Below are 16209 nucleotides of genomic sequence, written 5' to 3' on the forward strand. Positions count from 1 at the left end.
CTTCTTTTTCTTTCCTTTCTTTCTTCCTCTTCCTCCCTTCCTCTCTCCTCTCCTTCCTTTTTTTCTTCCTATCTCCCTTTCTTCCTTCCTTTTTCCCTCCTTCCTTCTCTTTCTTTTTTCTGTCCTTCCTTCCTTCCTTTTTTTTTTTTTTTTTGAAAAATAAAAACCCTGGTAAGTTAAATGAATTTCTTTTAAGCCATTGTCATTACAGCCCATGCATTAAGGGCAGCCTTAAAGAGATTTACATTGCCTGTCACCGCCTCCTCCAGTCTCTTGCACAGCTGGCAAAAGTCAGTGCCAAACTTCTAGAGTCCCAGAACTGGTGCACTATAGGTGAGATGGTCCCTTGCTGTAGCCACTAAGCTCTAGGTGAGAGGAGCTGAGACCCATCAGAGCCCAGCTGGCAGCTTCAGGTTGAACCAGGAAACCTGACCTTCCTGTGCATCCCCCAACCTACAAATGCAAAGGATCCTTTTTTTTTTTAAGATTTTATTTATTTATTTGACAGAGACACAGGGAACACAAGCAGGGGGAGTGGGAGAGGGAGAGGGAGAAGCAGGCTTCCCACGGAGCAGGGAGCCCGACACGGGGCTCAATCCCAGGACCCCGGGATCACGACCTAAGCTGAAGGCAGACACTTTACGACTGAGCCACCCAGGCGCCCCGCAAAAGATCCTTCTGACATGCAAGCCCTCAGGTGGAAGGGGTGCCCCTTGCCATGGAAGCTGAAAGTGGATCAAAACAGGCAGAAGGTCAAATGGGATAGTTCAAACAAAAGGCCAAAGTCACCACCTGGAGATAACAAACAAAAACTGCACCAACACTGACCCCAGATCTATTCTGAGACAGCCTCCACCCCACCTGGCTCCCAGTCCTTCCAGGATAGGAGAAGGCTGGAAATGACCCAAGCGCCCACCCCCTCCGCAGGCCTAGCAGGCTTCCCCTGAGACAACTGTCTGGAAACACAGCCCAAGGCTGTGGTGAGATGCACAGAATGTAGACCCCTTGGGGGACCAGCAGTCAACTATTACAGAAAGAGAAGGAGGGCACCTGGGTGGCTCAGTTGGTTAAGTGTCTGCCTTTGGCTCAGGTCATCATCACAGGATCTTGGATCTAGCCCCACATCCAGATCCCTGCTCAGCAGAGAGCCTGCTTCTGCCTCTCCCTCTGCCACTCCCCCTGCTTGTGCCGTCAAATAAATAAAATGGAGGAGCAGGAGCAGGAGGAGGAGGAAAGAGAAGGAAATAAATCACTTGGAGGGGGCGCCTGGGTGGCTCAGTCAGTTAAGCGTCTGCCTTCGGCTCAGGTCATGATCCCAGGGTCCTGGGATCGAGCCCCGTGTCGGGCTCCCTGCTCCGCGGGAAGCCTGCTTCTCCTCTCCCACTCCCCCTGCTTGTGTTCCCTCTCTTGCTGTGTCTCTCTCTGTCAAATAAATAAATAAAATCTTTAAAAAAAAAAAATCACTTGGAGGATGGTGCTCCAGGGTGAGAAGTTCTTTCAGTGTACTGGGCGGGATGGGAGAAAACAACTCAGAACCTGGTGGGCATGCCTGACAAAACTGCCACTACTAGGTTGAGACCAGCCAGATTTTCAGTCACCAGTCAGGGTGTTCAGGGATGTCCCTCCCCTGCGGCCTGTCAGGATTAACGTCTCCTGCCTGTGAGGCTCCTGCAGACCTCCAGCCAGCTCACAACCCCCAGTGAGTGGTTTTCCACCAAACACCCACATAGTTATTCAGCACCTTTTTCTGAGCATATCCTGCTCTCACAGTGAAAGAATTTACACTCTGGAAATTGGCAAACACTACAAAGCGGAGATGGAGTTTTGTTTTTCTGAATGGCTGGATTTAAGAAGAAAATGATGACATAATGGTAAGAATGCACCCTAGACTTAAATGTGTAAGGTATTTTGGGCTATGACATTGTGCAGGACACAAAAAAATCTCAGGAAAAATAATGAAGAAATAGCCTTCCAGTATTACTATGACTCCACTGAGAACAATGTCACACCATGTGTGAATGAGGAAAATTCCAACATGTATCTTTGTTGTGTGCATATCTTATTTGTAATTAAAAAGGGAACTACAAAGAAACTCACATAACTCACATCAAAGAAAATAGGCAAATGATAGGAACAGAAATTGCACCACAAAAGATATACACGTGGTAAATAAACACATGAAAAAATGCTGAAAATCAGAAATCCCTAGGAAATGCAATTACAACATAGCACTACACACGCATTAAAAGGGCTGACATTAAAGACTGGCCCTATCAAGTACTGTCAGGGACTGAAGATACTGCAACTCTCACACACGCCTGGTGGGAATGCAGTGGTGAAAAGTTTAGATCCCATTTTGGCCCTTTCATGAAAATGTTAACACTCACCTACCTGTGACTTAGCCATTGTGCTTTGAGTCTAAACAGAAGAAAAATAAAACCTCTATCTGCATAAGGAATTATAATGAAAATATAATTTTCATAATAAGGGATTCGTTTGTGAAAGGGAAACACTGGAAATAACCCACATGCTCCAAACAGATGAAGAGATCAATAGTGGTACACATCCAGAGAAGAAAACAGTACTGTAGACTGAAAGGGACATATATGTATGACGACATCAGAGGCGAATGACCAAAGTAAAAGGTAAGAGGGGTGTCTGGGTGGCTCAGTCAGTTAAGCATCTGGTTTCAGCTCAGGTTGTGAACTCAAGGGTTCTGGGATGGCTGCTGCATCAGGCTCCCTGCTCAGCAGGGAGTCTGCTTCTCCCTGTGCCCCACCCCCAGCTCATGCTCTAAATAATTAAAATCTTTTTTTTTTTTAAGATTTTATTTATTTATTTATTTGACAGAGAGAGAGACAGCGAGAGAGGGAACACAAGCAGGGGGAGTGGGAGAGGGAGAAGCAGGCTTCCTGCCGAGCAGGGAGCCCGATGCGGGGCTCGATCCCAGGACCCTGAGACCATGACCTGAGCCGAAGGCTGTCACTTAACCAACTGAGCCACCCAGGCGCCCCTAAATAATTAAAATCTTAAAAAAAAAAAAAAAAAAAAAAAAAAGGGTGAGAAGTCCAGCTTGAGGAGGAATGGTATATTATTTTTAAAGATTTTATTTATCCATTTGTCAGAGAGAGAAAAGCAGGGGGAGCTGCAGGCAGAGGGAGAAGCAGGCTCCCTGCTGAGCAAGGAGCCCAGTGCGGAACTTGATCCCAGGACCCTGGGATCATGACCTGAGCCAAGGGCAGAAGCTTAACCCACTGAGCCACCCAGGCATCCCAAGGAATGGTTTATTTAAGGACTTCGGGAAAGAAGCAAGACTTGGGCAACCTTAACAGAAGTAGGACTCCACACCACTACCACCAGTAAGACCTGCTTTTATAGCCCTAGAGGCTGGGGTGTACCTGGGGGACAACCTGGGAGTCGGATGGTTCAGAACAGGTGTCTGCCATAGCTGTGTATGATACTAAGAAGAATGCTGGCTAAGCGGGGTCACAAAGTTACATCCCTGGCCTATGCAATCTCCTATTTTTGTCCTTTTCCAGCCTGCACCACAATGGCCTTGACATGTAAGCACCACAGAGGACAGAAGAATTCAGAGACTTTTGCATCATTTTGACGTGTGTCTGAAAGTGAAGAATTTCCGTGCACATTTATCCCTCCCAGCCAGTCACTACATCTGTGGATACACTTTCTTAAGAGATACACACCACCCAGGTGGCTGGTGTCTCCTCTGCTCCCTAATTGCCCAATCATCTAGATGACCAATTACAGTTCCCCTGCCCCTGTGGAGTTACAAGTGAATACTGCACATCAGGTCACAAGGCTCCTTTGAAGGATCTGGGGTAGAGATTCCACTCAACAGCGCCTGGCATCCTGTGCTGTCAGCTGTGGACAAGCAAAATATTCCTGTTGTTTCCACAGCACTGGAATGGTCTCAACTGCTCCCTCTTCACGGTGACCTCTGAGCACACAAAACTTGCTAGCATCCAGACCACAAAACCCAGATGTGGATCCCGGGAGGCTGCATTAGCTAGAACTGATATTACACAGGACCCCACACTGGGTGATTACACAAGAGAAATTTATTTTCCCACAAATCTGGAGTCTAGAAATTAGACCTAAGGTATCAGCAGGGTTACTTTCTTTCCAGGTCTCTCTCCTTGGCTTGTAGATGAGGATTCCCTATCTTCACAGTCAACTGTGTATGCCTATATCCTCATCTCTTCTTATCACAAAGCTATACTGAGTAAGAGTCCATCCTAATAACCCATTTCAACTTCATGATCTCTTTGAAGATGCTGTGTCTAAATATAGTCACATTGTGAGGTTGTGGGGGTTATAACTTCAAAATATGAATTGTGGGTGCACATTCAGCCCATCAGATAGGTTTTAGAGTTAATGCAAATTAAGGCCCAGGCTGAAGAATACTAATGCTGTATGTATGTAGATATTATCTTTTCTGGGACACAATAAATTTGGAATACAGTGAAATCTGTTCACTCCTACATGCGGGCAGAGCCCAATTCTGCTTTCAAACCACTCCTTAGAGGGAACACAACACCTAAGATAACAGGTAATTAAATAAAAAAGACATCTATTCATGCATAAACCAGAGCAACAAGTGGCATCCAATTCCTGTTACTGACTTGGAAGCTGCAAAGATTTATCAGGAGCATTGTAAGACCAACAAGTCCCTAAGAGATTTAGTGTTCCTGTGCAAGTAACCACCCAGAACACAGATCAAGTACTGATGGTCAACACTGGGTCACATGCATGACCAAAATTAGAAGGAAATGAAGAGGCTCAATTACCCATAATTTCCATCAGCAAATGACAAAGGAGAGGTCAGCATTCTTAAGCATATTGGGTGGTGACTGACACGTTATTGGGACCATCCAGGTGGCAGAGATGACTTCTGCCATGGAATCTGGCAGTGATTTCTTGCAATAACTTCAGACACATCAGAACGCAATATGCAACTTCTGAATATTTCCCAAAAGGCTGGAACTTATGGAAAGTCACTGAACTGTAGACATTCAGGTGAACAAAGTTCCATTCAGGAAGGTGGCTGCCTCACGTTCTATGATATTTTAACTCTTTCTGCAGTGTGAACTCTCTAGTGTGGAATGAAGACAGATAATGGGCTAAAGGAATTGTGTCATTCACATACTCATGAGACCTCACTCCAGGGTTAATTCAGATTTTTATGAAACTGTATCTTTGAATTATCTCCCAAGACATCACATGCTAATCCTATTGAATTAGAGGATAGGGATTGAACATATCAATTTTAGTGAACATAAACATTCAGTTCGTAATACTGCCCATAAGGACACTATTAACTGTATTTCCTCCTGTTGAAGGAGACTGAAGATACAGCTGAAAGATTCCCTACAACACCAGCACCCCTAAGGCCTGTTGCCACTGTGAACTCTGTGATGATAACTGAGAGCATCATGACTGAAAAAAGATTTCCCACATTCACTGCAAGCAAAAGACCTTTCTCCTGTATGAATTCTCTGGTGTTTTATGAACGTCGACTTACACTTCCAAGATTTCCCACATTCATTACACTTATAAGGCTTTTCACCTGAATGAACCTTTACATGTACATTGAGGCTATTTCTTCTGACAAAGGACTTGCCACATTCACTGCACTCATAAGGCCTTTCCCGAGAGTGAACTCTCTGATGAGAACGGAGGACAGAACGAGTGGTGAAAGATTTCCCACACTGACTGCACTCATAAGGCCTTTCTCCAGTGTGAAGTCTCTGGTGATCACGGAGAACAGAACTAGTGGTAAAAGATTTCCCACATTCACTACAATCATAAGGACTTATTCCAAGGTGACTCTGACGATGGTACCGGAGGGCACAGCTATGACTAAAAGACTTCCCACATTCACTGCACAGATAAGGTTTTTCTCCTGTGTGAATTCTCTGGTGTTGAATGAACGTTGACTTATAGTTCAAAGATTTCCCACATTCATTACATTTATAGGGTCTTTCACCTGAGTGAACCTTGATGTGCACATTGAGGCTATTTCTGTGGAGAAAGAACTTCCCACAGTCACTGCACTCATAAGGCCTTTCTCCGGTGTGTACTCTTTGGTGAGAACGGAGGGCAGAGCTAGATGTAAAAGATTTTCCACATTCACTGCATTCATAAGGTCTTTCTCCCGTGTGTACTCTCTGGTGAGAACGAAGGACAGAGGTAGCGGAAAAAGATTTCCCACATTCACTGCACTCATAAGGCCTTTCTCCTGTGTGAATTCTCTGGTGTTGAATGAATGTTGACTTACACTTCAATGATTTCCCACATACATTACATTTATAAGGCTTTTCACCTGAGTGAACTTTCAGGTGCACACTCAGGCTATTTCTTCGGACAAAGGACTTGCCACATTCACTGCACGCATAAGGTCTCTCTCCAGTGTGAACTCTGTGGTGATAATGGAGGGCAGAACTTGTAGTAAAAGTTTTGTCACATTCACTGCATTCATAAGGCCTTTCTCCAGTATGAAGTCTCTGATGATCACGGAGGACAGAACTAGTGGTAAAAGATTTCCCACATTCACTGCATTCATAAGGCCTTTCCCCAGTGTGAACTCTCTGGTGAGAATGAAGCACGGAACTAGTGATAAAAGACTTCCCGCATTCACTGCACTCATAAGGCCTTTCTCCTGTGTGAATTCTCTGGTGTTTAATCAACGATGACTTACACTTCAAAGATTTCCCACATTCATTACATTTATAAGGCCTTTCACCTGAGTGAACCTTTCTGTGTACCTTGAGGATATTTCTTCGGACAAAGGACTTGCCACATTCGCTGCACTGATAAGGTCTCTCTCCTGTGTGAATTCTCTGATGATACCGTAGGTCAGTCCTAGAGATAAAAGATTTCCCACATTCACTACACTCATAAGGCCTCTCCCCTGTGTGAATTCTCTGGTGTTTAATGAATGTTGACTTAAACTTAAATGACTTACCACATTCGTTACATTTATAAGGTCTTTCACCTGAGTGAACCTTTATGTGTACATTCAGAGTATTTCTTCGGAGAAAAGACCTGCCACATTCGCTGCACTCATAAGGCCTTTCTCCTGTGTGAACGCTCTGGTGTTTAATGAATGCTGACTTACACTTTAAAGATTTCCCACATGCATTACATTTATAAGGCCTTTCACCTGAGTGAACCTTTATATGTACATTGAGGCTATTTCTTCGGAGAAAGGACTTGCCACATTTACTGCACTGATACGGCCTTTCTCCACTGTGAACTCTCTGGTGATAATGGAGGACAGAACTACTGGTAAAAGATTTCCCACAATCACTGCACTCATACCGTCTTTCCCCTGCATGAGATCTCTGATGATATGAGAGGGCAGACATAGAGGGAAAAGATTTTGCACAGCCACGACACTTATAAAACCTTTCTCCAGGTTGAATCCTATGAGTAATCAACACTGAGCTACAGCTAACAGCTTTTGCACATCCACTGCAAACGTAACTCTTCACTCCACTGTGCCATCTCTGGGGATGAATGAGGACAGATTTACGGCCTACGGATTTCCCACATTTGCTGCACGTGTACTGTCTGGATGCACTGTGAGTCTTTCCATGTTCATTCAGGGCTGGTGTCTGCCTAAGGGATTTTACACATTGACCAAACTCGTATGTTTTTCCAGTATGGTATCTCTGGTGTATGGCAAATAAGGATTTGTACCTGAATGCTTTCCCGCATTCACCGCACACAAAGGACTGTCTTCCAAGGTGGACACCCTGGTCCTGAATATGTGTGTGTTTGGGACCAAAGGCGTTCTTGCATTCTCCCCAGGTGTCATGACTTTTTCTGCTTTGTAAAGTTGCCCTGCACTGGGTGACCGTGTGTGGCTTCTCCCCAGTATGAGTGGCCTCTTGCTGCAGATGCCCTGAGCCAGAGAGGAAGTCCTTCTGAACTTCTCCACAGGTAAGGGGCTTTCCTGAACCATGGAATCCCCAGCTCTTCACAACAGAGGTCCTGTCCACACGGCTTCTGAAGGGTTTCTCTCCCATGTGCTGTTTCTCATGTTTTCTGAAGTCAGTAATGAAATAAAATCGTTTCCCACAGGCCCCACACCTCAACAGTTTCTGGCTGTTTTCTTTTCCCTGGTGCGCAGCCAAGTGGAAAACGTCTCTCAAGACTGGACCACACATCTCACAGGGGTGGGTCTTCTGGCAAGACTGAGCTGCCTTGGGCGTCCTGGTCTGTGACACGCCTACAGAAGTGCTCTGGGCAAAGGGTGCCTCCTCATCCTCTGCTCCACAGCAACAACCTGAAGGCAAAGAAGCGCTGGTGAAATTTGTGTTGACTATAGCGAGGGGGTGAGCCATCACATACATGCACCCGACTCATCTAGGCAGGACCATACAGCATGCTTTTCCACACACAGGAGATGAAATTCAACTGAAGGAGTGGGTGTCCTGCATTACTGGGCCCAAGTGGTCAAAGTATTATGGAGAGCGCACCAGAAGGACAAAAAACTAGGGTATGACACAAGGAAGACAGCCAGGGTCTACAACTTGTTTTTTGCCCAAAGGTCTGTGTAGGACCATTTCTGCTGGTGATATTTGGCTGAGTAGAGGCTGCTGGAATATCCAATCCCAAGAAATTTGCTTTTGTTCAAGGTCAGTTTAAGGGCATTTCAATATGTCATGGTAAAAATTTCAAGGGTGAATGCTGGACTACGCAGAATTAGCAGGGAGAGATATGGGTGAGGCGTGGAGGCCCGAGACCTATTAATTACCCCTGTACTCGACGTCATGGAAGTACCAAAGAGTAGCATTCAGAAGTCCACAAACTGTCAACAGTAAAGAAGGAAAGACAGAGATGGAGTGTGGTCATCTGCAATGGCACCAAACTTAGGTTGAAAAAACAAAGGTGCCCAGTGTGATCTGAACACAGGGCTGATATCACACGTTTCGCAGCTGCCATCCACCAGAAACAGGCTCCCTATGAGCTCACACGGTCATTTCTGGAGCATGTCCATGCTATGATACACAAAGGACTCTTCCCTGTAAGCCCTCCTGAGCAACTGCAGGGTATCAGGAGGATACCAACACTGTAGGAAACAAGCAAAGTGGACCGCCAGCACTGTCCTAGAGCTACTCAGGACACAACAAAGAAAAATATCCTATGTGACTGATGTCAGCAGGATGGTGGAAAAGCAGAAATCATCCCTCACCCCAACAAAAAATCAATTCTACAGCTGTCCATGAGTGGTATTAGCCTGGAAGTGCTGAAGAGCCCATTAACACTGACTAGAACACAGTAGACCATAAAAGAGGGCACAAGCACACAAAAAAGTTGGTTGGAGACTGTACTAGCAGAGACATGTGAGACGGGTGGGAAATCAGGCCGGGGCTACCTCCATGAGCCACAGGGTGCGTGTGACTGCAGTCCCTGCCCAGCAGAGCCTCCAGCTGCCTGCTCCTCGGAGGACACTGGCACCTTTTGCCACCAAGTCAACCAATGTCTGAAGCCAAAGCAATTTGAGAAAGAAGATCAAGCTGAAGGCAGCACTGGCATAAAAACAGAGCAGTGGAACGGAATGAAGAGCCCAGAAGTAAAGCAACATGTATACAGACAATTAATGTTTGACAATGAGGCCAAGAATCAACACTGGGGAAAGAATAACCTCTTTCATTCTGCTGTGAAATGTGAATATCCAAATACGAAAACAAGGATCCTGGATCCCCATCTTAAAGCACTCAAGGAATGAACTTCAAATTGATTAAAGACTTAGACATATGATCTCAAACCCTAAAATTCCTAGAAAAAAACATAGGGAAAAGCCTCCTTAACCTTATTCCTGCCAATGGTTTTTTGAACAGGACATCTAAAGCCTACACAACAAAAGCAAAAACTAACAAATACCACTATATCAAATTGAAAAGTTGCACCAGGGGCGCCTGGGTGGCTCAGTCGTTAAGCGTCTGCCTTCGGCTCAGGTCATGATCCCAGGGTCCTGGGATCGAGTCCCACATCGGGCTCCCTGCTCGGTGGGAAGCCTGCTTCTTCCTCTCCCACTCCCCCTGCTTGTGTTCTCTCACTCGCTGTGTCTCTATCAAATAAATAAAATCTTAAAAAAAAAAATGTTGCACCAGAGCCAATGAAACACACAAGAGTGTGAAAAGGATGTACACGTGACTGACACGTGCTCACAATCACAGATCATCAGGGAAATGAAAACCACACCAGAAAATATCACCTCCCACCTGTTACAATGGCTATTACCAAAAAGACAAGAAGTAACAGGTTGGTCATGATGTGCAGAAAAAATAACATTTGAATACTGCTGCTGGGAACGTAAATAGGGAAGTCATCATGGAAAATATTAGGGAGACCCACCAAAAATTGAAAATACAACTACCATATAGTCCACCACTGCCATTTCTAGGTTTCTATCCCAAGGAAACAAAATCAGTATCTCCACAACGTATCTGAACATGCATATCCACTGCAGTATTATTCACATAGCCAATATATGGAAACATCAGTAAGTGTGTGTGAGTGTTTAAAGTGACAAATACGGGGCACCTGGCCCACTCCGTCCATACAGCATGCAACTCTTGATCTCAGGGTGGTGAGTTCAAGCTCCACACTGGGTATGGAGTCTCTCTCTCTATATATATATAAAAAAAAGAATAAAAAAATAAATTGTATCTAAATAGAGAAGTAAATAAATAAAGTGACAACATTTAGTACACACATGTGCAGTAATATTCAGCCATAAAAATGAAGGCAACACTGCCACTTGCCACAAACAGATGAATCTGAAAAAAAATAGGCTAAGTCAAATAAGCCACACAGCAAAACACAAACCCTGTATATGGATACAGGGTACAAACCCACATACGTGGATATTTATTAAGAAAAGAAATGAGTCAAACTCATAGAAACAGAAAGTAGAATGCCAGAAGCTAAAGACTGAGGGAGATGGGGAGATGTTGGTCGGAGTACACACTAACATTTACAAGATAAGTTCTGAGGATCTAATATACAGCACGTTGACTACAGTTGTTAATATTTTATTGTACACTTGAGGGGCGCCTGGGTGGCTCAGATGGTTAAGCGTCTGCCTTTGGCTCAGATCATGATCCCAGGGTCCTGGGATCGAGCCCCACATTGGGCTCCTGGCTCAGCGGGAGCCTGCTTCTCCCTCTCCCTCTGCCTCTCTCCCTGCTCATGTTCTCTCTCTCTCTCTGTATCTCTATGTCTCAAATGAATAAATAAAAAATCTTTAAAAAAAAAAAATTTTATTGTACACTTGAAATTTGCTATCAGAGTAGATACTAAGCTTTGGAACCATCAATAACAAAAAACGTAATTGTGTCAAGCGATGTTGTGTTGATTAGGTTCGTTTGTTAACAATTTCATAATGTAAGGGCATCTAGGTGGCCCAGTCAATTAAGCATCCAACTCTTGGTTTCGGCCCAGGTCTTGATGACTGGGTGGAGAGATTAAGCCCTGCCTCAGGCATAAATATCTAAAAAAAAAAAAAAAAAATTTATAACGTATATCAAATCATTATGTAATATAATTTCAATAATATAAATTTGTCAATCATATCTCAACAAAGCTCATGGGGGGAGGGCAGGTAGAAAAAGAGATGTAAACACTACTAAAAGAACCATAGAGGGGCGCCTGGGTGGCTCAATCATTAAGCGTCTGCCTTCGGCTCAGGTCATGATCCCAGGGCCCTGGGATCGAGCCCCGCATCGGGCTCCCTGCTCCGCGGGAAGCCTGCTTCTCCCTTTCCCACTCCCCCTGCTTGTGTTTCCTCTCTCGCTGTGTCTCTCTCTGTCAAATAAATAAAATCTTTGAAAAAAAAAAAAAAAAAAAAGAACCATAGAGGACAGTCTTGAGAAGTAACCCATGGTCCACATAAGCAGTAAACATGTCAATGCCTGCAATTTCAGGCACAGGCAGGCATTGGAAATGGCACCTGTAGGAAAGGTTCAAAACCCAGGCCACAGAAATGGCACGGATCTGAACACACGGACCCAGCCAGGGAGAGGGCAAGCAAGGTGCGATCCATCAGCCTCACTGCATGACCACTGACCTCCAATCTTACCCGATCAGGGCTCAGCACAGAGGGTACTGGGAGCTGCAGGGCAGAGAAAAGGGCACACCAACAACTCAGAGCTAGCAACAAAAGCAACTACCCAGAAAGCTGGGGAAGCAAGCAGTGTCCACAGTCCACACGAGAGAAGGACTAACCTACCCTGGAAAATGCAGAGGGGGGGACACGGGAGTACAGAGTCTAGTCCAGGTCAAAGGGGAGGCTGAGGGCCTTACCCAGTGAGGATATAAGTGTAAAGTTCTCCAGCATCACATGGTGGTACAGCCGTCTCTGAGCCTCATCAAGAAGCCTCCACTCCTTCCAGGAGAAGTACACAGCAATGTCCTCAAAGGTCACACCACCCTTTCATGAAAAGGACAGATGAAACCATGAACATTCTCTCTCTGAGAACCCACAATCCAACCCCCCACACATCCACTCCAGTCTCCCCACCTCAGAATAAATACCAGGTCCTGGTGCCTCTAATGCTGCTCTCCTCTCACCTTCCCATCAATCAGTGTTCAGTCCTCAGCAGTAACAGGCAGGGGGACACGGAGATGCACTCTAAGCTCTGGGTCTGGCCTGCAAGGTCCCATCCCCCTGCCACGATATTCCCATGGAGTCTCCCAGGTTGCGCCCTCAACACAGCCAATTATAGGCCCTGCTCTACCAGGAAGTCTTCAATACCAGGGCGCTGAGGCCCTTAGCTCACACTTCCCCTCCATGTGTACAGGATTCTGTAGACTGTACCACTCTCACGTCTTCAGGCCCCACAGATGAACTCCCACACCTTCCTGCCCCACACCAAAGGATCCTCCCTTGACTCACACTTGTGCTTGTCACATGACATCCAAAGGATGTTTGACAAACTCAAACAGGTTCCAGTCCCACCCCAGGACTCTCAGGGATCCCAAATGAGGGAAAGCCTCAAAATGCTGCTGAGAAGCCCTCCTCACCTGCCTGTAATCCTCCCTTCAACAACAGACACTCACAACCACATGTCAACTTAGGATACTCACAGACCCTCTTCTACTTCTCTGCTGCCCATGCTATCCCTCAACAATTAGATACTCCACTTTCCACTGAAATTTTGTAAATACACCAGCCCCAATGGTCTCCTTGCCCAGCATAGTGAATCACAAATGACCACATTTGCCCGAGACCTTTTCCAGCAGCAAAACTTTGAAACACTACAAACACCACACAAACTCACACCAAATTTCTGTTGAAGCCCTACACCACTGAATAAAGTGCATCTCCAGACTCTCAAATGCTCCTGGACAGGGGGCACCTCTGTGCCTCCGTGGGTTAAGAGTCTGATTCCTGCTCTCAGCTCAAGTCTTCATCAGGGTCAAGAGATCAAGCCGCATGCTAGGCTCTACCCTGGGCATGGAGACTACTGAAAAAAGAAATATACTCCTAGATGTCCTAGCTATCTCTTGTCCCATCATTCCATGGAAGGTTTGCCCATGTATCTGCCACATCATTCTTTCTCCTTCACCACCTGTGTTGGCAATGCCCAGCAAACCCAACCAGGTGCTAAACAATACCACTCTTTTTTTTTTTTTTTTAAAGATTTTATTTATTTATTTGACAGAGAGAGAAATAGCGAGAGAGGGAACACAAGCAAGGGAAGTGGGAGAGGGAGAAGCAGGTCTCCCGCGGAGCAGGGAGCCCGATGCGGGGCTCCATCCTAGGACCCAGGGACCATGACCTGAGCCAAAGGCAGACGCGTAACGACTGAGCCACCCAAGCGCCCCTGAACAGTACCACTCTCAAGCACACTTTGCCAAGACCCTCCGACCTACCAATTGCATTGCCACTATGCTCTGCATTCCCTTCCTAAATGTGATCCAAATCTCCACCCTGGTCCACACAATAGCCATCACTTTTCTAACTCTCCATCCTGAATCTTTCCCCGTTTCCCAAACTTTTCTGTCCAGCTGCCCACCTTTTGCCATCACTCATACTTCTCTGAAACATCAGCGATTGTAAACAATGTCAAAACAACTTAGGTATCCCCATGGACAATCAACCTACTGGTAACTTCCATACGGATGATGGGAGCCTCCATCTCTTTGGCTGCTAGGACCTGTGAAAATTAATAATGGGAAACCTCACCAAAATGGAGTCAGACCCAAGAGGAAGAGACAGACTTGACCTTATACTGCCAAAGTACTTCACTACCCCAGACCCAAAAAGACGGGCTTTCCTGATCACCCCACCCAACAGCTCAGCCAATGCGAAGCCACTGTTCTTCAAACTCCCAGTTTACTCCAATGGAGTTGGAGTTTATTACAGCCTTCAAAACTTTGCCCTTTTCCCCTTAAAAAAATCCTACCTCTCCTTTATACTCCTGACTGTCCTACTGTTTTGCCTAAGCTTGTTCCAAATTGTAGTTTTTCATTCCCAAATAAACCCATTTTTGTGGGTAAAATAATTGCCAGTTTTTGTTTCATTTTTAGGGTTCGCAGACCAAAAGCCCTGGAGTTGTCCCTGACTCCTCCCTTCCTCTTGTCACTTGCAACACCCACAATTTGGTTTAGCTCTTCTCAAAAAAGGACCATAATTCAACCAACTCTCCAACATCCACGGCAGCCATGCTACGCCATCAACAATAACACTGAAGTGCCTCGGTGACTCAGTCCCTCGAGGGCCCCACTCTTGATTTTGGCTCAGGTCAGGATCATAGATGTAGCCCCAGCTGGTCTCCTCTCTCAGAGGGGAGTCGGCGGGGATTCTCTCTCCCTCTCCTCCGACCCCCCAACGCGCGCGTGCTCTCTAAATGTCGAATAAAGAGTGCTCGCTTCGGCAGCACACATACTAAATGTCAAATAAATAAAATATCTTTAGAAAAATAAAAAAATACCCCCGCCGCCTGCCGTGCCCTCCTCCTGGGCGCCCGGCCTCCTCGCCGACCCCCGCGGCGGGCTCTCTTCTCCGGCGGCCAGACAACGCCTAGTCACCCCCGCCTCAGCCCACCTCACTCCCGCCACGACAGACGGCCTTCTCGGGCAGCGCGGGGACGGGCCTCATGGCCGCGCTGCACTTTGCTCCTGACACGAAGAACGGCGACGTGCTGGTCCCCGCGGCTGGCGCAGCCCCCTCCAGCCTCGGCCCCAGCCGCCCTCGGCCCCGAGCCCGCTCCCGCACGGGGCCCCCGCCCGCCGCCGCCTCCCCGTCCCGGACACCGGGGCCTGGGCCGCAGGGACGCGAGCCGGCGCCCCGCGCTCGGGCCTTCGGGCTCTGGGTGGGGGGACGGCGGGAGGGCCCGGGGGACGAGCGTTTACCCTGCGCGCGGCCGCCGCCATCGGACTCGGTGGGCTGAGCGAGGCCGGGAGCTGAGGGAGGGGAGCGGACACCCGGGCCATCAGTCTTTGTCCAGGCTCCGGAGCGCGGCAACCCGGGAGACGTCGCGGATCCTCGGACCCCAGTCTTTGCCTTGGAGGGAAGAGCCTCCCCTCGCGTCTTCTCGATTAGTTGCTTCCGAAATCGCGTTCCCGAACCTCTGCAGGTAAACAATCGGTAAAAGATGCCGAAGGCCGCAAAGGGCCGGAAGTCCCGCCCTCAGCGGATGCGCTCGCCTAGAAACGCCGTGTGCTGTTCCCTCATTGGCTCCTCGCTCCGCGCTCGGGGTCGGGCTCTTCCGGGTGGGGTGGCTCCCGGAGCTCCGGCGGTCTCCGGTAGGGGGTCCCCCACCCTGGAGTTGCCCAGCTACGGTCACGTGGCACCCTGAGGGACGCTGGAAAGTGCGGCTCCTCGCCGGGGGGACGGGATTTGCTCCTCGTTAAAGGCAGAGAAGAGCTGTGCTTTCAGACTCCATGAACGTCAGTCAGCTTCCAGAGAAAACTGATTTTAGATGCTCCCAGGTTCCTTTGCTGAGGTGAATGACAAATCATCCCTTGAAGTACTTCTGAAAGAAATGAGTCGCTGTCTAACTGGAAAGTTGTTGTTGCTCATTAGATGCTTGCGCCCGGGATGCGTTAGAGTCAGTTTTGTAGTTAGGAACTTAGAAAACTTCCTGTTAAATAATAAAAATTCAACAGAGTGCATTCTAAAGGGCTTTTGGCTTTACTCATCGATTTGGGAATTGGGCAGCATCCCATCTA

The 16209-nt window shown here is 47.1% G+C and overlaps 1 protein-coding gene across 6 annotated transcripts; it reads right to left on the reverse strand.

Moving 5' to 3' along the window:
* Window positions 1-3089: 3089 nt before the first annotated feature.
* On the reverse strand, window positions 3090-16129 carry LOC118549666 (uncharacterized). 6 transcript variants are annotated; one of them, XM_078062865.1, is made up of 4 exons: window positions 15391-16129; window positions 12337-12463; window positions 8116-8311; window positions 3090-6882 (listed from the first exon to the last, which is right to left on the reverse strand). In XM_078062865.1, exons 1-4 carry the CDS (start codon window positions 15469-15471, stop codon window positions 5406-5408), a joined length of 1881 nt encoding a protein of 626 aa, XP_077918991.1. In that variant the 5' UTR covers window positions 15472-16129; the 3' UTR covers window positions 3090-5405. The 6 variants fall into 6 exon arrangements, with proteins under 6 accessions (XP_077918991.1, XP_077918990.1, XP_035970105.2 ...); XM_078062864.1 differs by having other exon boundaries at window positions 7723-8311; window positions 15391-16126; XM_078062866.1 differs by having other exon boundaries at window positions 6674-6882; window positions 6986-8311; window positions 15391-16123.
* Between the last annotated feature and the right edge of the window lie 80 nt (window positions 16130-16209).

The sequence above is a fragment of the Halichoerus grypus genome, chromosome 15 (genome assembly GCF_964656455.1).
Source record: "Halichoerus grypus chromosome 15, mHalGry1.hap1.1, whole genome shotgun sequence".
NCBI classification, from domain to species: Eukaryota; Metazoa; Chordata; class Mammalia; order Carnivora; family Phocidae; genus Halichoerus; species Halichoerus grypus.

Excerpts from the sequence above, each read along its gene's own strand:
- LOC118549666 (XM_036114212.2), bottom strand. The coding sequence starts at position 15,471 with ATGGCCCGGGTGTCCGCTCCCCTCCCTCAGCTCCCGGCCTCGCTCAGC. Across the intron at positions 12,464-15,390 it reads TGGCGGCGGCCGCGCGCAGG|GGTGGTGTGACCTTTGAGGA; the intron begins GTAAACGCTCGT and ends TTTTCATGAAAG. Across the intron at positions 8,312-12,336 it reads TACACTTATATCCTCACTGG|GTTGTTGCTGTGGAGCAGAG; the intron begins GTAAGGCCCTCA and ends CTTTGCCTTCAG.